General features: G+C 35.9%; 2 protein-coding genes and 2 non-coding genes across 6 annotated transcripts in view; 1 reads left to right on the plus strand and 3 right to left on the minus strand.

Moving 5' to 3' along the window:
• LOC125777066 (electron transfer flavoprotein beta subunit lysine methyltransferase-like) overlaps positions 1–19649 on the plus strand; it is a 93927-nt gene extending 74278 nt beyond the window's left edge. For all 3 annotated transcript variants that reach the window (XM_049450954.1, XM_049450953.1, XM_049450952.1), the window contains exons 3-5: positions 18535–18738; positions 18808–18938; positions 19166–19649. In XM_049450954.1, the coding sequence (XP_049306911.1) occupies positions 18535–18738; positions 18808–18938; positions 19166–19509 (679 nt within the window). In that variant the 3' untranslated portion in view covers positions 19510–19649. The remainder of the gene's footprint in view (positions 1–18534; positions 18739–18807; positions 18939–19165) is intronic.
• Trnaa-ugc (transfer RNA alanine (anticodon UGC)) lies at positions 19004–19075 on the minus strand. The gene has a single exon. It is a non-coding gene; the product is annotated as a tRNA-Ala (tRNA).
• Positions 19650–19722: 73 nt separating the features above from the next.
• On the minus strand, positions 19723–19794 carry Trnaa-ugc (transfer RNA alanine (anticodon UGC)). Its single transcript has one exon. It is a non-coding gene; the product is annotated as a tRNA-Ala (tRNA).
• A 2489-nt stretch (positions 19795–22283) lies between these two features.
• Positions 22284–24659, minus strand: LOC125777060 (peregrin; the record flags this gene model as incomplete). Its single annotated transcript, XM_049450942.1, is given in 1 exon segment — positions 22284–24659. A coding segment is annotated over 1 exon segment (750 nt), but the record flags the coding sequence as incomplete, so codon positions are not given.

Genomic DNA, 24659 nt, shown 5'->3' on the forward strand with positions numbered 1-24659 from the left:
ATTACAAAAATATATATACATATACAGACATTTCATTCCATTTTTGAAGTGTGGCTTGATGTTATCCGCCAAATGTTCATTCAATCATTCCTTGCTACCAAAGAGAGTCTAACATGACCAACACCAACTCTAAGCAAAGCTATTACATTTCGTGTTTTTTTCTTCGACGCTTCCGATTAAATAAGCTTTACAAGGCTTTAAATAAGCTAGAGAAAGGTACCGAAGTTATAAAGATCCTCAATTGAAATCCGAGTGCTTATTCCGTTCTCACAAAGTCTTCTGCGCCAAATAAAATTCAATCAAGCTCACATTAGAAAACAGAAATCAGCACTGGATAGGGTAAGGTGGACAGGGACACAGGTATTAGGGATCTGTCCAAACTAGGTAATAGAGTATTTTCAGTAAAATTAGATACCAGAATTATTTTCGACTACCAGATCTCGATAGTGTCTTCCAAGCGGAGATCACAGCAGTTAAAGAAACCAATATTCTTATAAATAGAGAATTCCAAGTGGCTTTGAAAGCACTGAAGTCGCTTATGGTTTCATTGAAGATAATGAAAGAATGTTTTAATCTCTAAGTGGATCTAACGTTTTATTTCACTATTAACCTGTAGTGGGCTCCAGGCCATAGTGATGTTCCTGGCAATTGTGAAGCAAATGAACAAGCCAGAGCAGGACCCACCCTATATTTAGATTTCAAAAAAGATGCCTTTGCCTACTTGTATATTTAAAAGACAAAAATGTTATGAATAAGTATAACTGAGTCTTGGTGAAGACAATCCCTCTAATAAGATGTTGTCATCATTCATGTCTCAACACCATATACCACGACGGGGATGACGGGTGACTTATAGAATTTGATCTTTATTCGTCGACAAAAGACTTTACTTCTCAATTGCCTACTCAGTTGGCAAGAGTTATTCTGCGTTGGATTTCGAGACTGATGTTGTTAATGGTGTTAATTCTGGTTCCAAGATAGACGAAATTATTTAAGACTTCGAAGTTATGACTGTCGACATTGACGTGGGAAATAAGTCGCGAACTTGACAACTGTCTGTTTGATAACAGAAAATATTTCGTCTTGCTCTCGTTCACTACCAGAACCATTTTCCTCGTTTCTTTGTCCAGTCTGAAGAAAGTAGAATTATTTTATCCAGGAGTAGATTGAAGAAGGCGCTCGTTAGGAAGTCGCCTTGTCTGAAACTTCGTTTGGTATCGGTTTGATGAGATCATTTCCGATCTTAACGGAGCTTTTGGTATTGTTCAACGTATTAGTTTTGCTTTGATTCTTTCATCCGAAGATGTTTTCATTGAGAATGTTTCTTTACGTGACGGGTCCCAAACCCAGCGCACAATCCTGGCGAGGAATGTTTCGCCTTCTCACTTTAGCTCACCTTTAAACGGATGTTTTTTTGGCTACCCAAAGGATACTTGGTTTGAAACCGAAAATCAAATGAGCCATATGTAAAAGAATTGTTTCTGGCCACTCCCAAGTGAATGGCACTCAAAAAACTTTCCTCAGTTGGTTGAACTTATACGCATGGCTCCATCTTCTCTTGCACAAACTTCTACACATGGGTCCATCCTCTATTTACTTGTAGATATTTAAACCAAAATCCTCACCTCACTCAACAAGCAGACAAACGTGATATGAATGGAATTTAGGCCACATACGCCGACTATTAAAATTCAAAAATGAATGACAAATGCTGACTCTAGTAGGAGTGCGAAGACGTAGAAGAAGATAAGACTATTGAACTTATTCTATGCGAATGCATGGCTTTGTTTAAGAAAAGAATCACAACTACCGATCGTAGATTTCTTGCCGATATGGACAAAATTCCTTAAGAGTACAGAGTGGCTCAGTGAGGGTGAGTAGGTTTTAATCTTGTTAGTTTTACAATGACCCTCCTAAAGGCCTAAGTGCGCCGTCAGACATCCATCCTATTTGCCAACCTAATAGCATCGTTTTGATGAAAGAAAGAACTATGGCAGAGTATACGTAAGATTCGGCAAATCCAACAATCTCCTGAACGTTTCCCTTTTGTTCAATCTTTGAGTACGTCCGGAGGGTAACAGAGTTCGCAATCTTCCAACCCTTTGAAATATAGCCAATACCTGTCAATTTCTTATAGGCTTCATAAAATTGCTGTGCTGAAAGCACTTCTTAAGTTGATAAGTTAAAAGATGAAACCAGCAATTTAGCATTTAATAAATACTTTTTTTTGTATTGAAAACCCGCTTTCTACAGTAGCACAGCTTTGCATTGTTCGAAATTGCTATGTGCATAGTGACTTCCGTTTTTTCCACCACATACTCTTACGAAAATGGTGCCTACGTGAGAATTCCACGCTTCCTACACTCAACGCCAACAATTATTTTAATTCGCGGCTCATGTGGCAATATCGGGTCTTATCATAGGGCATTGTAATGCATATGCACACATAAGAAGTTACAAATATATGCACAGAAGACCTTCTAGGCAACTCAGTATGGTTATATGTACATATATTGTACACAGTACATACTATGTACATAACTCGGTTCGACTCAGATTTAGTTGCCCGCAGCTCGGCCAACTTAAGTCCGCAATTTAAATTCCATTTCTGGTGACATCGAGACACACAGGCCTTATGGTATTTACAAACAGACAAATTTCTGCAACAACACGCATCCATACATACATATGTATGCACAAACTTTCCTCGCCATGGCATGGAAATGCCAAGAACACGCTTGCCGCTTTTGCGCATACCTAAAAGGGTTACATGTTTGCGTTCTGACACATAGTAGCACGTCCCGCCGGCGTTCCATCGCCCGCTGCCTATCAGTGTTGCGGCATTTCTCGTGTTGCAATGATGAGATGGCGAAACAGGATTTGCGCAAACCGGTTGCGCGCCGGCGCAGTTTCGTTGTTTTTGTGGTATTAAGAAATACCTAAATTGAATTAAATTTAATACATGCTAAATTGAATTCGACGCCAATCAGTCGCCAGACGAGCGCGCTATATGCAACTAAATGCCTTGCGACATGTTTCCCTTCAGCCAGAGCTTTACTTGTACATGAATGCATATATGTGTGTGTGTTTGTATATATTAGCTTGTGTAAGCGCGCTGGGAAAAATTACGTCAAAGAAAAGTTTGTGGAAAGTTTCGTGAATGTATGTATTTATTCATTTTAGGTTGGTAAAATTTAGCACAAATAAATTTATTTTCGCTAAGCCCAAGCAAACGGTGTTTGTATTTTTATTTGAAGGCGTTCGTAACTGAATTGAAGGAATGCCCCTAAACGGAGCATTGACCAGCATGGCGCGTTTGATGAATCAATTTCACAAGATGAACAAATAATTTCAGGCATACAAACATACGTACACACATACAAGCATACAAAATTAGGCATGCGCACGATGATTGTATAGGAATTCCTCAGAAATATCCAAAAATATTTCAAAGCTGCGCGTGAGTATGTGCTCGCAGACAAATTTCAGCCTTTAGAAATACTATTTATAACAAAAAATCAAACGTTCGCATTCGCCACTGAAACTCACATTACCGTTGTTACTAAGCGCGTAAAAAGCGCTTGCCTCTTTCAGCTTCTGGGTTAACTTTATAACCACAGTTGGCGCCATCGCTCATTTGTTTCATCACTCACTCACACACTCTTCGTGCTTCAAATGCTTCGTCATTCATTCACGAAACCGAAGTGAAAAAAACTCAAATTCAAAATTTTACAGGTGCAAAGTCCAACCACAGCTGGCCGGCCCAAAAGAGTTTAGCATGTTGTGACGCTTAAATGAAATATACAAAATTAAAAAAAAGTAACAAAATGCTAATTAGCGCATTTATTGTGTCTCTTGGCTATATTTATAACCCCATTAGCTGGTATAGTTGAGTGGCTTCACGTAGTAATCCAGTGATAATTTTATTGGCATGCGTTTTGGCGATCACGCACCACGGCAGCGAGCATAGCGTTCACATTTGTATGTACATTGTGCAGCTATCAAGTCATTAAGCCGACATGTGTAATATTGAACGTGAGAGCCGCATGCAGAAATCAAAATTTTTGTTTTACTATTGCCATTATCCATTGTCTGCAAAAAATTTGCTTTCGATTTCGTTTATCTTGCAAAAAGGTTACTAAGGGTGTTACAAATTGACAAGTAACCTCCATAATATTTTATACAAATCATGTTGCAATACAACGGCGGAAGTATTATGGCCTCAATTCTTTCCAACACCACCCAATAATCTCTTTCTCAAAGAAGTTACAGGTTTTGCTTCTTCTTTATTGTCGCTGACATTGCTTACGCGGTTATAGTCGAGTTTCAACAGCGCGCCAGTCGTACTTCATTTTCGCTGTATTGCACCCATTGGACATTCCAAGTGTATTTCCAACGGAGTGGAGTCCTTCCTCTTGCTCCGTTTCCCACGGCGGGTACTGCGTCGAATACTCTCAGATCTAGAGTGTTTTCATCTATTCGAACGACATGACACAACCAGCGTATCTTAATTCACAGATCATAACTTTCTTAGACCAAGTTCTCTGGGTAACCAAAAAACGTCCGTTTGAAAGAGAGCTAAAGTGAGAAGGTAAACATCCCTCCCCAGGGTTGTGCGCTGCGTCAATTGCAGTATACAAAGCATGACAATTGAAAAGTCCCCGGCCTACCATAGAGGCATACATTTTTTATGGAAAAATATTTTGTTTTTTATTCAACATAGTTCCCTTCAAGGATGATAGGACTGATTGTAGCGACTCTCAAATTTTTCGATACCATTTTACGTACGATTTCGCCTTTGCTTGAAAATATACCTCACTGTCGGCGATCGCCTCTTTATTCGACGAAAATTTCTTACCAGCCTTTTAATCTTTTGAGATCTGAAAATAGGAAATAATCGCTGGGGACCAGATTTGGAGAATATGGTAGATTCAGAAGCATCTCGAAGCCAAATTCATGAATTTTTGCTATCGTTTTCACAGACTTGTACACGGGACATTGTCTTGATGAAAGATTCGGCCGTTTTTCGGTAATTTAGCCCTTATAACAACGGTCCAGTAACGCTATGTAATAGTCGCTGGTGATGGTCCTTCCTTTTCTAGAGTAGTCAATAAAAATTATTCCATGCGCATCCCAAAATATGGTACAGACTCCATAACCTTACCAATCGACTGTTGCGTTGTTACACGCTTTATGTGAAATCTTTTCGGATGACTGTTGATTTAATTTCGGAGTGAAATGATGGGGCCATGTTTCAGTCATAGTGCCAAAACTCGGATTTATTGCGCTTGAGCATCACAAAACCCAAATTTGTATTTGTGAATGATATGATGTACACGTGCAGTTGATATTTTTCTCGATGTGAGTATATCGACGAAACTTAGTACAAGTGTTCCTTGACAACACAGAAACTTCAAATTTAATTTTTTTATTAAAAATGGGCTGAAAAAAATTTGGTTCGAAAACGTTGGATCTTCAGCGAACAATACTGAAAAAAATAACATAGCAGCTTGACACGACTCTCCTTGATCTATTAAAAAAAGACCATTGAAAAAAGTTCTTCTACTTAGAACACCTGTTATATCAGAATAAAGACCTCAATTGAATATATTCGGTATAAAATTTGGAAAATGGGAGAAGCACCGCCCACTTTTTCGAAAAATCCTATATCTCAGGATTTACTCAAATTTGGTGGATGACGTTTTCCAGACAGTATTATGTTACATCGTGAAAATGGGAATAAAATTTTGCACAAATAGTCAATATGTAAGATATCAAAATTAGTTCTAGTTCTGAGAGTATTCGACGCAGTACCTTCCGGGGGAAGAAGAAAGAAGGGCCTTAGGGCTACACTTAGAATCCCCAAATGGCGCCAAGAAACGAAATGAAAGAACGACTGTCGCACTGTTGTAAACTAGAGTATAACTTCGTAAGCAGTGTCTACGCGAATAAAGAAGATTTTATATTTGAATCAATGTTCCACAAAAAAATTTTTGCTTTTGATATCGCAGGCATGCGACCTGGATAGTTTTCCAAGAAATTTTATTTAGACTAAGATAAAATTCGGAATTACTTTCATTGGTCACCCTAATTGACCGAAAAACTACTCTAGTCTTAGGAATCACTTCCTTTATCAAAATCAGATTTTTAAAGGAGAATAGATTATAATTTGAGTAAGATTTTGACAATTTTTCACAGCAGGAAATTATCTACCGAAATGTGATAGATATCTAAAAGCGTACATAGTGAGCTATAAAGCGGCTTTTCTTGGAATACCAAGTTAAGTTGAAGGTAGTATAACCTATACTGTGGTATTACCCACTAATAGTATAAAAATTTTAGCTTTCAAATTGCTGTTTTTGGAAGGGCAATTCAAGGTGATATCAAACAAAAATTAACAAAAAAATATAAAAGCATTATAAAAGTGGCTCCGAAAGGGGAATTTCATAGAGTAAAAAAGTACCTTTCTTATTTGGATATAACCCAAGCTCAACCTGACTACGTCACTGCCATTTTAAACTAATCAATCATTAATAAATAACGTTTTCGATGCATTGTCTCTGCATCCTTATACATACATACATATGTGGATATTTAAGTGTTTGTAACACCATGGAGAGTTCAAAGATTTTGGTATTAATTTCACATGCCGGCTTCAAGGTGTCGATGATGACAATATCTTCCAGTTATGGATTAAAATCTGCAATATCATCATGAACTTTAACTTTTATCAAAAAAAAGATGAAGTCTCCCCAATTCAACACTTCAACACTCTTGTACCAACATTATCGTCAAAAATCACAAAATAGAAATATGAGAAATGGCCTAAAGCAAAGAAACCCGACCACCGCAGCTTTGAAATTACCCATACATCGTCATTTGGACTTCCGAAAAATTAAGGTCGCGCCCGTGCTTGAGCTGAAATGATTCACACTTATGAATTTGCATGCCACAGTGGTCGCTATATTTGAGCACGAGTATTGACGAATGTGTTCGTGTGAATATGCATGTGGAATGTCTGGCATTTTTGTAGTTGTCTGGTTTTGCCGTTGCTTCTGCGCATTGAAGACGTTCGTGCACACATACCAACAATAACAACTACAACCGGCTTGAAAGCAGTTGACCACAAAGTCTTGGACGCACTTGAACTTGCTGGTCTCGCGCACGGAAACACGCCAACATACACACACGGCTTACAAGTATGTGCAGCAAACAAGCGTGCTGGAAGTTTGGCGGAACCGTTTGTAAAAAAAAATAAAAACAATAATAAAACACCAAATTTAAAAAAGCTTAAAAACATTTAAATGCAAAGTCTACTTTCGGTACTTTACATTGTTGTTGTTTTTGTTGTTATTTTGCTATTTCGGCCAACGCGTTGACGTTTGTCAAATCACGTGCTGCACACGGCGGACGTTTGATCAAAGTAGCGCGCGACTAACGCGGCTTAGCAACAGGCAATTAACCAATGGCGCTGAAATGCAGCCACTCGGTTGGTCTTGCGTGCGTGCGCAGGCGTAAGCACTTTGTAGGTGGTTTCTAACAAATTTTGTGGATATACATACATATGTATGTATGTATGATGTATATGAGTATTTTTATAAGTGAGCATACAAATATGTATTTATAAAGAGTGCTTTCGAAGTTGTGAAATAGCAATTGGAAGATACAATAGTAATATTATTCTGGAACTGAGAGCAATTTCCCGTTTCTACCAAATGCCCCGGCTTCTCTCAATCTTCTAGAATTAAACTTATATTATTGGGATATTGCCTTCCCTTCCAGAGAGGACTGAGATAAAAGTGTACAGTAGACACATGGACAAATATCTACATGGATAGGTACAAACTAGATTTCCTAGTGGAGTTTGGTGTGCTCAGACCACTCCAGTGTATTCCAATTAAGGTCTTCTTGTTCTGACAAAGAGTACTCACAACAATGAATATATAGGGTAGTCTTTTCGTATATCTCCAGTACTTTATGTCATGCCAGTGTTGGAAAAGTGAGATTTTAGACTTCAATTTTGGATAAAAAGGGAAGAATGCCACGCAGCCACCAATGAAATTTGTGAACTTTACGGAGACGATACTGTATCAGTTCGTGTAAAACAACAATGGTTCACTCGCTCCGTTCAGGAAATTTAGATGTGAAAGACGCACCTCGCTCTGGTAACAGGAGACGAAAAGTGGATCAAATACGACAATAATGTACGAAAATGATCATTGTCCAAGCGTGGTGAAGTTCAACAAATGATCGGTGGGATTGGAAAGGTGGGATTGGAAAGGAATCATCCACTATGGATTGCTCCAGCCTGGTCGAACGTTTGAACCTACATTTTACTGTCAACAACTGATGAGATTGAAGCAAGCAAACGAAAGAAACGGACAGAACTGATCAACGGAACAGCTGCGTCTACCATCAGGACAACGCTAGACCACACACATCTTTGATGACTCGGCAAAAACTGGAATAGTTTGGCTGGGAGGTTCTGAAGCATCCACCATATAGCCCTGACCTTGCACCATCGGACTGGAATTTGTCTCGGTCAATGCAGAACTTCATTAGTGGAGTAAAGTTGGCTTCAAGAAAAGCCTGTGAAAATTCCTTATCACAGTTTTTCGCCGAGATACCAAAAAAGTTTTACACTGATGGAATAATGTTTCTAGCGGGAAAAATGGCAAAAAGTGGTCGACCAAATTGGTACATATTTGATTCATTAAAGTTCATTATAAATGTAAGAAAATTTAGCCATGTCCGTTCGTCCGTCTGTCTGTATATATACGAACTAGTGCCTCAGTTTTTAAGATATCGTTTTGAAATTTTGCTAACGTCATTTTCTCTTCAAAAAGCTGCTTATTTGTCGCAACTGCCGATATCGGACCACTATAACATATAGCTGCCATACAAACTGAACGATCGGAATCAAGTGCTTGTATGGAAAACTTTCGCATTTGACAAGATATATTCACGAAATTTGGTATCGATTGCTGCTTAAGGTAATAACATAATATCCGAAAAAAATTATTCAGATCGGATGACTATAGCATATACATAGCTGCCATACAAACTGGATACATAGTCCTAACTAAAAGAAATGCACCTAGTATAATATCATCGATGCTGCCGAAGTTAACGTTTTTTCTTGTTTTTACTCCTTTTTTTTGTTTTTCCTGGTCTCAGGTGTGGAAAAACAACATATTTCATCCATATTGTTATTTTAGCATAAAGTCATCTAAATTATTTAATCTTCACTTCTACACCAAAAAATATATACACACATTCAAAAATTCGCGTGTGCTTGGACTTTGGATTTGTACATACATGTGTACATATACATATATAAAATTTCATAAATTTACACAGAAATGTTTAAGACGGACATGGGCCAATCACTACACAAATTTAAAGCGCTTAACCTTTATTTTAGTGCTGATGGTCAGTCATTAAACTTTATTTCATTTAATTAACATATCCTCATGGTGATTGGCGCTGTTGGAAATTTGGAGTAAGCAATAAAAAAAACAAATTATTTGCTCCATAACTGAATAGCCCTAATTGTGTACAAAGACAATTTTTGCTCAAATAATAAAACCCAACTCTTCTTTGAACTTTATGCAGCTCTCTTTTTGGTTTTTAACTATAGATGTTATATTAAAATTTCAGTTGTTTTTTTTATTTTCTTCTTTGTTTTTATTTTTGTTTTTATAATTTTTTTTTTGTTTTTTTATCATTACTTTTTTATTTTTGTTTTCATAACATTGTCTCCTGCTTACGTAGGAAACCAGTTTCATTTCAACTTCGATTCACATATTAGCTTAATGTCTTTGGGGTTTTTTGGTATTTCACTGGCTTAATTATTATTCTAAAATAAATAGCAGCAGTGTTAGTAATACCAATTAAACACACTGTTGTAGACAGCCTTATGAGTTTCCAAACAACTCAATGAATTGATTGCAGTGCTCGGAGTCATACGTATATAAATATATGTACAACATATGTACATAAATAAAATATATATTTGCTGGCATATAAGAGAACTAAAAACAAGACAAAACCGCTTAGCCAAGATAAGAGACTTTACATCATAACTGAATGTAAATATTATGGTACTTTAGCCATGAAAACTTTCAGGCCCCCGGACACCAAATATGGGAATCAAAGTTCCAATTTTGAATTTTTTCGTAAATACCGTCCCATCGGTCCTAAGAGAAAACTTTCAGTTGACTTTATACCGCATATAACGGCAAAAATGGGGTGAAAACTCTCTTAGACCTCATATAACTTACAAACCTTTGCACCTGAAGCTATTTCTCTGGAAGAGTGCAAAATGTTCGGTCTCACCCGCACTTAGTCCTTCCTTATTTGTTATTTTATCCAATTATTATTGTAATTAACGATATGTGTGTCTAATACGTTCATTTAAATTAAGTTTTAAAACTTAAAAAAAATCATTATCACATAAAATTTCTGTTTCAAAATCACACTCTGGGAAATGAGAGTCGACCAAGATGTACATCTATGTATGTACATTGGAATGTTTTTTTTTTTAACTATTAATTTTTTTCAATCCCGTCAGGAAATTTCTTTGGAAATACCCTAAAAAAATTGCCTGAAGATTTTAGCCCTTAATATTAACATTAAGAACTGCACCAAGGCATATAAAATTTTTCCATTGAAAATACACTACAATCGTGATCTTTTATCTTAAAATTCCTACAGATCAGAGGTATTTTATGGCATCGCTTTGACTTTAGACGCATATTTCTCAGGTCCCAGTGCAACAAAAGTGTAATTCACACCGGCGAGGTAGTACGGGGCTCTAAACCTGATTTTGCCACGAAACCGTGAACCTCGAAATGGATCACACTTTATATTTTAAAAGATTTTTGGAATCTAAATTTTTTTTCATTGAAATAGAAACTATCATTTTAGCTGCTTCGATCGCCAATAAAGCAAAAATTTGAATGCTAATTAAATTATTTGATTGAGCTCACTTGGAAATACCATTTTTTCTAATTTTTCCTTTACCACTCACTTCCAAACTAGTTCGTCAACTCAAAGAGTCTACAATGTGTGTTAATGGAGTATATTTCGTTCAACAATGTTGCTTGGCAACTTTAATGGAGTTTCACATTCGATTTTCATAAAAGCTAATCACTTACGGAATTTCCCGGCATTTGAGTGAGAGGATTTCAAATATATATATCTATGTATGTACACATATAAGTATGTGTATTAAATCACTTTAAAACTAGTAAGCGGCGAATTTCCCGACACAGACATAGTATTTCAACCACTGCCGCTGAGTTTAGTTGGTTTTCACTAATATCAGCTCCATGTAGGCGCATTCAGCACACTTTTAAGCTGCTAAATTATTTATCATGGTATGCCATAAGCGACCTTGAAAGTTTTATACACATTGTCTCTAAATAAATGCCGGCATATACAATGCAAACTTGCATATGTATGCATACGTATAGTAAATACTTATTGAAAATAAATCACATTTGCTCTTTCAGTGAGGCTTTTTCCCAGTTTAACGCTGATTTTAGGCTTTTGTGGTTCCTTTATGGGCTTTTGCACGCTTATAAGCGGCGTTACCCTTTTCCGCTTGCGTCAATCGATCAAAGAAACTAGTTTCAGCTCCTTTGTCACACGTTTTTTTCCTCATTTTTTATTGTTGTTGTTTATGCACTTAACCACAAATGTTTGCACAATGTTGTTGTACAGTCATACGCGCTAATAATGCCGCTGTGTGTCTGTGTACTAAAGCGGCACAATATTTAGTTGATGGATTTCCCCAAAGACCTTAATTGGAGTTGAAGTATTTCGAGTGTTTTATTGTATTAAAAATAAACTTATATTAAGATGTTACAATTCTTAAGTTCACTTTAGCACATTTACGGATTTATGAGTAAGTACATATGTACGTATGTACACAATCAGGTCATTCATCACATTCGGAGGCTTTTAAACTTTTAAGTAATTTTCATTCGCACTTATGTACATATGTCCTCATTATTTGTTTATTATTTAGAATTATTATTGAATTTTATTTATATATATTTTATATAATAACGGGGTTTTCAATAACAGTGGCACCAAAGGTTTTTGTTTAATAAAACAAAAATTGTCTAAGATAACAATGAAATTCTTTATTCCTGTGAAAGTGCATTTATGAAGATGCCATTATGTATGGAACTCGATTTCTTTTGCATGGCCAATACGGTCACGTTTGCAGAAGTCCAGACGCTGAACATAATGTTCGACGGCTGCAATTTGACGCTCGATATTCATAGAAATTTCATTAATCGTCGTTGGTTTATTGTCATATTCCATAGATTTGACGTAGCCTCACAGAAAATAGTCCAACGGCGTCAAATCGCAGGACCGAGACGGCCAATTGATTGGGTCATTTCGTGAGATAACACGTTCATCAAACTTGGCTTTCAATAAATCGATTGTTACATTCGCTGTGTGGCTTGTGGCGCCGTCCAATTCCATGTCATCCAATTCGGACCAAAAATATTCGGTTATCATTGAGTGGTAGTGATTCCCTCAATAACGTTTAAGCTACTTTAATCATCATGTAGGAAAAAAACCAAATAACGCCGCCGGCCCATAAACCGCACCAAACCGTCATTTTTTCAGGATGCAATTGTGACTCATGGAGTACGTGTGGATTGCTGCCTGACCAATACACAAGCGACATTAAATTTTGCATTCGAGATGGTGTCAAATTTGGACAGTAGGCGTGGCTCCGCCTACAAAGATGAAACCCCATATCTCGGAATCTGCCCGTTCGCTTCCAATCTAATTCGATAGGTAACATTGACTTGTTCTCTTGACATTACTACATTACAGCGTGAAAATATGCAATATCAGACTACAATCACGCCTACTTCCATATAACATAATTTTATTTTTGATCTGATTTTTTAACTTTTCAGTATACAAATGAATCATCAACGAAAGTATCGGGATAAAACTTTGCATTGTGCCTCTGAGTTCTGCCATCTTATGACCAAAAATTGTGCAAATCAAACCAAAATTGTTCAAGGTCCTAAGTACACAATATGTGGACCCCAGTATCCTTTTCTAATAATAGTATACCCGTATGTCAAAAATAGATGGAATCGGGTAAATAATTCTCTTAGCCCCCATATAGCTAATAAAAAGAATTTTGAACTTTCGCATGACTTTATGCAGCATACGAGTATATCGGCAATATGTGAGTTATCTTAATAAAAATAGGAAAATGGAGAATCTGTTTTCTATCAATGGTGCATTCTTTATATCTAAAATGGATAAAATCGGATGAAAACTTGCCTTAGACTCCATATCTTCTTCTTCTTAATTGGCATAGACACCGCTTATGCGATTATAGCCGAGTAACAACAGCGTGCCAGTCGTTTCTTCTTTTCGCTACGTGGCACCAATTGGATATTCCAAGCGTAGCCAGGTCCTTCTCCGCCTGGTCCTTCCAACGGAGTAGAGGTCTTCCTCTTCCTCTGCTTCCCCCGGCGGGTACAGCGTCGAATACTTTCAAAGCTGGAGTGTTTTCGTCCATTCGGACAATATGACCTAGCCAGCGTAGCCGTTGTCTTTTAATTTGCTGAACTATGTCAATGTCGTCGTATATCTCGTACAGCTCATCGTTCCATCGAATGCGATATTCGCCGAGGCGACTGCGCAAAGGACCATAAATCTTTCGCATAACTTTTCTCTCGAAAACTCACAACTTCGACTCATCAGTCGTTGTCATCGTCCAAGCTTCTGCACCGTATAGCAGAACGGATATTATGAGTGACTTATAGAGTTTGGTTTTTGTTTGTCGAGAGAGGACTTTGCTTCTCAATTGCCTACTCAGTCCGAAGTAGCACCTGTTGGCAAGAGTTATCCTGCGTTGGATTTCTAGGCTGACGTTGTTGGTTAATGTTAATACTGGTTCCTAAATAGACGAAATTATCTACAACTTCAAAGTTATGACTGTCAACAGTGACGTGAGAGCCAAGTCGCGAGTGCGACGACTGTTTGTTTGATGACAGGAGATATTTCGTCTTGCCCTCGTTCACTGCCAGACCCATTTGTTTTGCTTCCTTGTCCAGTCTGGAGAAAGCAGAACTAACGGCGCGCTATGTTTGGTTTTGCGGGGATACCAAATTCAGACATCGCGGCATAAAGGCAGCTCCTTTTCGTGCTGTCGAAAGCAGCTTTGAAATCGACGAAGAGGTGGTGTGTGTCGATTCTCCGTTCACGGGTCTTTTCCAAAATTTGGCGCATGGTTAATATCTGGTCGGTTGTTGATTTGCCAGGTCTAAAGCCACACTGATAAGGTCCAATCAGTTTGTTGACGGTGGGCTTTAATCTTTCACACAATACGCCCGATAGAACCTTGTACGCAATGTTGAGGAGGACCCCACATTCTGCGGTAGTTGGCGCAGAATGTGGGGTCTCCTTTTTTATGGATTGGGCATAGCACATTTAAATTCCAATCGTTGGGCATGCTTTCGTCCGACCATATTTTACAAAGAAGCTGATGCATGCTCCTTATCAGTTCTTCGCCGCCGCTTTTGAATAGTTCGGCCGGCAATCCATCGGCCCCTGCCGCTTTGTTGTTCTTCAGGCGAGCAACTACTATTCGAACTTATTCATGGCCGGGTAATGGAACGTCTGCTCCATCGTCATCGATTGGGGAATCGGGTTCGCCTTCTCCTGGCGTTGTGTGTTCACTGCCATTCAGCAGGCTGGAGAAGTGTTCCCTCCATAATTTAAGTATGCTCTGGGCATCGGTGACTACATCACCTTGGGGGTTCTACTCCATGTAACTAACAAAATTTATGCTCCTGAAAGTTTTTCCCTGGTTTTGATTCTGGCAAGTCGCAATCCTATGAAATGTTCGGTTAAACCCGAACTTAGCCCTTCCTTAGTTCCTTTCATTAAAAATACCAAATAAATCAAAACGATTTAAGCGATAATAGATCTATGTTGAAAAACAAATATTTTGTCATCAAATTACTGTTATTGCATTTGACGTAAATTTTGACCTTAGTAAAGAATTGAAAAAGCTTATGCACTCGTACTATACTTTACGCAGCTTACCCGCGTACTTATTAAACGAAGCACGAAATTCTTGTGCCTTCACGAATTCACCAAGCTTGAGGAAAGAAAAAATTATATGAATAAAATAATTAATGGAACCAATTGAGTGCGTACAATGGGGCAAACAAACAAAATAAATAAAATTTGACAAATAAATTTTTTGCATTCTTTAAAGTGTTTACGAATATTTTGGCAAGTGGTTTCAAAGTATGCCATTCTTCTGGATTTGTATGTATGTATGTATGTTTGTTGCCTAATTCATATGTGACTACGTCAATGGTGCTAATTTAGACGTGAAGTTTACACAGATGTGCATTCAAAACAAATAATCATATTTTTTATGAACATATGTATGTATATTATTTATATTTTATGTGTGAACGTATGTGCGCTCGTTTAATTTTGATTACATGCATACTGGCATGCCGAAGCGTGCGCTTTTGCTGTAGCAACAAATAGCCGCTCCGCAACAAACAAAGCCGAAACTCAATGGGCTTTTACGCGGAAGTCACACTAGCGGCGTTCCACCGATTTTTATTTTTTTTTTTTGGAAGCGAAAAATTAGCAATTATTTGTTATATTATTATCTCCACACTATTTTGAAGTTAACTTATTTTTTATATTTAATTTACATTGTTATTTAAATTTTGTTTTGCTTTTATGTAGAATTCTGCCGAAAAATATTTGCACAGAAAAACCCAATAAACAAACTTAATCTTAAAAAAATGGAAAATATCCAAAAAGAAAAAAATAGTTTTTGTTTTCGTTACTTCAATCAATACAATTAATTTACATATCGCACTATTACAGCAAATATCACGCTACATTAATTATACTTAATCGAAACAAACAGATTTACCGAACCACAATATTTTGGCGAAAAGCAATCGATCGCAGCTGACCGCTCGAGCACGTGCTTGGCATACCGGTTCCACAAACCCACAACATATTCATAATGCTCACAAAAACATAAACACTTATGGCGTTTTATTTTTACTATGACAGTCTATTTTTAGACTCACAATTTTTATAACAATAAGCTGACAGCTCAATTTTGTATTTCTATTTTTTTATTTATTTATTTATGCTATTTTTAGCTCTCATTACTATTATTATTAGTTAAATTTTTTGCGTGGTCGCCATATTGATGTTTTTAAACTCCTTCACGTAATATGGTATTAAAGATAGAGGTTCAATTTATGCCGCTATATAATACATACATAAGTAGTTATTATACCATCAACCGGGTTTATCAAATTTGCCAGGAGGTTTGTAACACCCAGAAGGAAACGTCGCCCTATAAAGTATATATGTACTTATGTACACACAAACAAGAAAATAAGAACGGTCCATATTAGAAACATATAGCCATATGAAAGTCCTACCCCAAACAGTGGAAAATTTAATTAATGTGTATTATATACATATATGTATGTATGTATATTGGCAAATTCAGGAGTTTTAATTTGTACTAAAAATAAAATCATCAAGTAAGGAAGGGCAAAGTTCGAATGCAACTGAACATTCCATACCCTTGCAAGACTCAAAGCCAAGGAAATAATGAAATTCTTTAATCCTGTGAAAGTGCATTCGATGTCATTATGTATGGAACTCTATTTCTTTTGCATGGCCACCACGGGCTTAAAGAAGTCCAGACGCAGAATCCAATTTTCAACAGTTTTCAATCATAAATCGGCCGCTTCTGCTGCAATTTTACGTTCGATATTCGTACGCAGTTCATCAATCGTCGCTAACTTGTTGACATATACCATATACACGACCGAGGTGGCCAATTGACTAGGTAATTTCGTGAGATAACACGTTCACCAAACTTGGTTTTCAATTCGATTGTTATATTCGGTGTGTGGCTTGTGGCGCCGTCTTGTTGGAACCACATATTGTCCAAGTCAATATCATTCAATTCGGGCCAAAAATATACGGTTAACATTGAACGGTCTTGATCATCGCGGAAAAAGTACGGCCCAATGACGCCTCCGGCCCATAAACCGCACCAAATCGTAATTTTTTCGGGATGCAATGGTGACTCATGGAGTACGTGTGCATTGCTGCTTGACCAATGACGTATATTTTGCGTATTGACGAACCCTTTCAGCCAGAAATGAGCCTCATCGCTTAAGACGATTTTTCGATGAAAATCCGGATAATTTTCAAGTTATTGCTCAGCCCAATTCACGAACATACGACGATTCTGGTGGTCAAGCGGCTTCAGTTCTTGCGTCAATTTGATCATGTAAGTATGTGGGCCAAGATCTTTTCGCAAAATTTGCCACAATGACGTCACAGAGATGCTCAACGCTCGAGAACGACATGTGAAAGACTGATTTGGGTCTTCCTCAATTGAAGCGCTAGCGACAGCAATATTCTCGACACTATGGACACTTCTTTGTCTCACTGGCACATTAACATTTTAGACTCTCAATTGTTGATCTGACAGGTCTTCAAATAGAGACCACTAACTTCGAATTTCGGTAGTAAATTTTAATAATTTCGACTCGTTGTTGAATCGTATATTTTTTCATGATAAAATGGCAAACGTTACTGAAGAAAAATGTCAAAAGAGCGGAAAAAATATAGCGTCGTTTGCTGCCCCTATCGTCCCTATCTTTTTGAAAACCCTCTCTACTATGTAGAACTCATACAGTGACCGATATATTCCGCATAAGGTTTTTTGGAAAAAACGAAAATCATTATATGTAGTATACATTATACTAAAAAAATTTTCCCTAGGCTTCATTAAGATACCTCACATACAATTACCATTCATATGGAGCAAAGTGAACTGAATGTTGGAAAATCCTGATAATAGTTATATAGGGGGTAGGTCAAGTTTTCGCCCCATCTATTTTAAGCATAAAGAAACAGTGTTATGAGTAAAACACGCTCTCTTTATTTCATTGAGATAACTACTATATTGGCCGCAATATGCGGAAGTTCGAAAATCTTTGTATAAGGTATATGGGACCTTAGGGAAGTATTGACCCGATTCAACCCGGAAAAATAATATACTGTAAGGGTCCAAAATAATAGCTAATATCATGACTATTCTATATTATCCGCAACAAATCAAACAACAGGTCTACGCCTGAAAAGGAGATTCGACTCGACTAAGGCCATAAAAAAACTTCGCTGAAGAAATTAATGGACACCTTAGTTCAAGAGAAGAAGTCCTAGTTAGAAATTAGTTAGAAATCATTAGATATATTAATTGAATGTGATTCTAAGTATCTGTATACAAAAGTGTTATTTTGTTAAGTTCCATCTGAGAATCGTTCAAAATGGGCGATCATTTTTTTAGAGTGATATGATACGCAAAATATTTCCCAAATAGAATTTAAGCTCAAGCGCCAATCCAGCTTATTAATATGCAAGAATCAAAAAATTATATTATATATGTAAATTTTTACATATTTCTAGAGCAAATCTTAAGGACATCGAACGCGTCATACTTCAAGAAACGAAAATATCACGTGATCATTTAACACCAGAGATAGCGCTCCATCTCATAACAGCGGAATGTCGGCTCTTTCATGAACCAGTGCCCACTGTAAATGTCACGAAGTTGTTCAAAGACGACCCTTTTTGGGCATTCTACTGGCCTGGTGGACAGGCTATCAGTCGGTTGGTTTGCCACAAAGTTAATTTCACAAAGCTTCGAAATTAATATCATAATATCTTCTATTTTAACAGTTACGTACTGGATAATCCCTCCTTGGTGGCTGGCAAGTCGGTGCTGGATGTGGGCAGCGGTTGTGGGGCCAGCGCCGTGGCTGCGCTGATGCACCAAGCAAAATATGTTGTGGCAAATGACATTGATGAAGGTAAACATTTAAATTTCATATGAAATTTGTACATAAAATTTTAAATTGTGAAACAAAAATATTACTGGAGATGCCGGGGATCGAACCCGGGGCCTTTCACATGCAAAGCGAACGCTCTACCACTGAGCTACATCCCCTCACATTTATAATTTGCCTAAGTCTGCACTTATACACACATACACGCTCTCTCGCTTTCTCCTAAACTCTATTTGTATTGTATTTTTTAGCGGCTGGCTGTGCTGCTGTACTGAACGCCCAGTTGAATGGAGTAGACCTGGAACGCTTACATATTTCTACGGAAAATTTAATAAAGACGTCACAGTTGGTAAAGGAAGACCTAATTTTACTGGGTGATGTTTTTTATGACGAAGAATTTGCCGCCGTCTTGCAGCCTTGGCTACAAAGTCTACGTAAAGCGGGAAAACAGATGCTTGTTGGTGATCCCGGACGGCATGGCTTGACAGCGAACAGACGGCAGCATATGAGACGTTTAGCCAAGTACGAATTGACGGAAAGTGGCTGCATTGAGAATAATGGTTTTCGCTTTGTTAATGTTTGGGAATTAAAATAGTAATGATTGCAGTTATAATTAAAAATTTTTAGTGAACATAACATAAAAATAATATACATACATATATTATAAGTAATTGTTTATCACCAAACTGTATTCACTATAACATTTCTAACAATATTAAAAAAAAAAGAAATTATAGACAATAGAGAAATAATAAACAAACATTTATACTAAAATTAGAAAATTAGAAAAAAAAAACAAAAAATTAATTGGAGATGCCGGGGATCGAACCCGGGGCCTTTCACATGCAAAGCGAACGCTCTACCACTGAGCTACATCCCCTGACAATAAATGGTTGGTCAATGACTAACTTCACGCCAAGACCAGAGTTCTTACGCACAAATTAGCTCAATTTAATGCATGCCTAAAGACCAGCCCGAACAAATTAAATACTCGTTATGCTTATGTTGCCCATTAAACGCCAATAACTTTGTTCACTCGATTGTCATGTTGAATTTTTAATTACATGACAGCTGAAAGCACGAGTTAAAGCACATCGTGGAGTTTCTATGTAGACATGTATGGGCATAAAAGTACAAAAAAAAAACGAATACACGAGTTTATTATGCCCTAAACAGAAGGAAGTGCAAAAGACCCTATAAAATATATGTATGTATGTATACATGATCAGCATGACGAGCTGAGTTGATTAAGCCGCGAAATACCGAGTTTTTGAGCTATTACTCCGAAATTTTTCGCACGTTCTTTTCTCCCAAAGAAACAGCTCATCTGTCGGCATAGCCGATGTCGGACCGCTAAAACATATACATAGCTGCAATACAAACATAATGATTAAACTCAAGTCCTTGTATGGAAAACTTTTTTAATGGACGAGATATCTTCAAGTTCTTGTATGGCAGTTCTTTTATGGAAACCGAAGTTAACGTTTTCAAATTTCAAACAAAAACTTCGAAAGAAGACTTCTTTTTTTAAAGTGTGTTAATTAATTATCTGCCGTAAATGTTGTAGTAACCCGTTACAGCATTTCGGCTGGCATTTTATCATAATGCGCTGCATGTTGACTTTGACTTCCTCGAGCTTTGCTGCTTGATTGGCGTAAACCTACCTCATTTCAAAAAACACATAAAGCCCCATGATGCGGTACACAGTAAAGTTTTTGGGATGCAATTGCGCTTCCTACACGAGAATTTAACTCACCCCAATAGCGACAATTTTGTTTGTTGACGAAGGCATTAACACAGAAATGGGACTCATCTGGGAAAATGATTTTCGAATGTGATTTTAAGTAACAAACTTGGACAAATTTCAAACGTTATACCAACGTGAAACGTGGCATAGCGCGTTTTCACTAAGGCAAACAGCGCAGCATGCATTACGTAACCAGTTCTGAAAACAAACCTGGCATCTTAACACTAAGTAAGTACTCTTTTGCAATCCCTTTAAAATGGCCCAAAATTACCTTTTTTATCGTTAGCTTAACGCGATCCAAACAGCTCGTACCATACACCGTTGTAAACTATCACTTCTAAACAGACTTTTAATTTCTGCTTGGTATGTAAATTATTCCAAGAATACGCTTTGGAACACCAAGTTGTATGATTATTATTTGGAGTGAGACACATTTTTCTGTAATGATCGGTCGTTAGATATCGTTTCTATCCCAGCAGTAGCGGCCTCAAAAACGCCTTCGTCTGACCTTCTTACCAGCATCTTTTCTTAGCCATTGAACTGTCTCAAGCTTCTCTTCATTGTTGTAGTCGTTGTAGTGGCAGCAAACATTTCAGTAATTTCGAGGCATAGTGACGAGTTGACAGTCTGGCTGGATAAAAATCCGGGTCCGTTCCGTTTACTTAGACCCGTCTGTCGTGGAAACTTCTCTTCGCAATCATCCATGTTTCAACAGCAATAATACATTTTTCAAACTATAATCGAATATTCTATTTTAGTACATATTTCAATGCTCATTATTTGTGTTATTCATCGTTTTTACTTTTTTAAAATTTGTAAACAGTGTTAAACTAAAATCTAAAAAAATAAATGGTTCAAATATAATAAGTATTTGAATTACAGCAATTTTACTATAAGAGAAATTAAAAAAATAACATAAACTCATTTCCAATAAAAAAAAAATAAAATTATCAAAAAAATAAATATTAAAAAAAAAAATATTTATAAATATATAAAAAGAAATTTAAAAATAATAATAAAAAAAATTTAATTAAAAAAAAATTAAAAAAAATTAAAAAAAAAAATTTAAATTAAAAAAAAAAAAATAAAAAAAAATTAAAAAAATATAAAAAAAAAATTTAAATTAAAAAAAAAAATAAAAAAAAAATTTAATTAAAAAAAAAAAATAAAAAAAAATTTATTAAAAAACAATAAAAAAAAATAATTAAAAAAAAATTAATTAAAGAAAATTAAAAAAATATGTAAATAATTTAAAAAAAAAATTTAAATATCAAAAAATTAAATAAAAAATATTAAAAAATTAATAAAAAATAAAAATTATTTAAAAAAATTAAGAATTAAAAAATTTAAAAATTTAAAAAAAAAAAAAATTAAAAAATAATTAAAAATACATAATAAAAAAATAAAATAAAAAATACAAAATATTATAAAAAAAAAATTTAAAAAAAATAAAAAATTATTTTAAAAAATTTAAAAAAAGTAAAAAAAAAAATAATTAAAAAAAATTAAATAAAAATACATAAAATATAAAAAAAAAATTTTAAATATAAAAAAATACTTAAAATATTTAAAAAAAATTTTAAAAATAAAAATATAAAAAAATTTAAAAAAATAAAATGTATTTTTTTAACTCACAAACACAAAAAACAGTGATAGGCAAAACCAATAAATCACACTGCCCGTGCTAACTTCCAATACCAAATTATTTTGAAGTAACGGTTTTAAATTTAATTGTATTTATTGTTTACTTTTTTAAGGATTTATTAATTAATTTTTGTGTTTTATTTTAATTTTTACATCTTTTTATCGCTTAAAACTATTTAATTTAATTTAATAATTAAAACTTAACTTAGGTTTTGTATAAGTTTATATATAAACGCGTTTAACCACACACAACTTGCCATTTTTTTCAATGTGAAAGGTAAAAAGAGGGCAAAAACTTGAAAACAAACTGTACGCAATAGCAAAATATTTTGAAGAAAAAACCGAATGCACACAATTAGAAATATTACACAAAATGCAGCATTTCTTATGTTGCTTATATTAGCTTAACATTTCTTATTGTTAGTTTTTACAAATTGTAATTTAATTGTTTACTTATTTTACATATGGTTTTTACATTACTTATTTTTTTTATTTCATATTTAGTATTTGTTTTTTTTTTTGTAATTTTTAATTTTTTTATCTCAAATTTGCAACATTTTCTCCAAAATTTCAAAATATCTAAAGAGCGAAAGAAAGTGGTAAATCTGAAAAATGAGAAGTTAAATAAACAAGAATAAATTTATAATGTGCTAAAAATACAATAAATGTAATAACTGTAAGTTATAGTGAAATTGCGAACAAAAATTATAATAAGAACTCTCAAAATATTTTGTCAAAAGAAAATATTGTTATTGCACAGCGAGAGGGCACTTTTTCGAATGAAATATTTTTTTTTTTCTAAGCAGAACAATAACAACTTGCTTTATTTTAATTTGAAAACCAAAGACTATTTTCGAATTATAGCGAAAATTGCAATCAAAATGGAGATTAACTAATTTGCAAAGAAATAAATTTATGTCTACAACAACACTTAAAGTGCGCTTGGAAAAAACGCAATTTTTTAGAATTTTTTGTAATTAAATTTCAAACAATTTACATAAAAATAAATTAACGAAATTCAGCGAGAACTTTGCTATAGTAGAAGAAAATAAAGACACAACGAAAAACAAAAAAAAATAAATAAAAAATAGTGTGCAAGTTAAAAATTATGAAATTCTAAATGAGAACGATTTCGAAAATTACATTTAAAACGTGTGTTCGTTACGTTTAAGGTTATCTAATATAGAGTAGTGCAAATTGCAGTAAAGGCAAATTTTTCTGTTTCAAGACTTAATTAATATTATTTTATATTATAGTAATTTAGCAAAATATAAAATTATATTTAGCATTTATGTATTTATGTTATGTATGTATACTTATCGTAGCAAAGGTAAACATCAATCAAATATATATTTATATATAAACTTATAGAACTAAAAACTAGCAATTAATAATTAAAGAGACGCTTCTGTATACATGCATAAGTGTCACTTTCGAATTATTCTTATATGATTATGCATTTAAATGTAAGTATGTATGTATGTTTTTGTATGTGCAACTACAACGGTCGGCGTCTTGAATAACAGCAGAAGCAATCACTGCATTGCGCTTTAGCGCCGTTTGTGACGCGCTTTCCGCCAGACGCCAACCGTCATTGCACCTTCTCACATTATCGGATCGGGCCCCTGACCTTCCAGATCGGACACTTGACTCTGATAATGCAGCGCATCTTGGTATGCTTTTTTCACCGCCTTGCGTTCAGTGGGCTTGCGTGATTCCACCAATTTCTGCTGATCCAGTCGCTTATCGATGCCCAGTATTTCGAGTTTATTCGCCGGTAACCATTGCCACGTACGTTTCACATCGAAGAACAGCACTAGAAAGACCACATCTTCGGTGTAGTTTTTGCGCAACGCCAGCACATCGGGTGGTGGCGCCGGCAATGGTACACCGTTATAGACGAAACCTTTTGGCGTTTTGGGATCGAGTATTAACGCCGGATACCAGGGATAACCGCGACATTTAGCCCATACTAACTGCAACGGCTCGAGTGGTGGTTTCAGCATTGTTGTTGTTGCAGCCGTCGCCGCCAACGCATCGTCAGCATCAGCATCGCCCGCCTCGTTAGCTAAATTGGCATTAGCTGATGTGGGTCGAGACGATGTTGATGGCGTTGGTGTTGCCGCTGCCGCACCGCGTGTATTGTGCGTATTGTTGTATATCAACTTGTTGTTAAGACTCGCTTTTCGACCTCTAACATTATTCGCAATTGGTGTGGAGGTAGCGCTTATGTTGGCGGTGGGTGTGGCTGATCTTGTCAGTATTTGTTTGTTGTTAGAGCGCGTTGTCGTCGTCGGCGCAGTTGCCGTTGCCGTTCCTGTTGTCGTTGTCTTCGTCTTGGCAGTGTTGGTCGT

Source organism: Bactrocera dorsalis, chromosome 3, assembly GCF_023373825.1.
Source record: "Bactrocera dorsalis isolate Fly_Bdor chromosome 3, ASM2337382v1, whole genome shotgun sequence".
NCBI classification, from domain to species: Eukaryota; Metazoa; Arthropoda; class Insecta; order Diptera; family Tephritidae; genus Bactrocera; species Bactrocera dorsalis.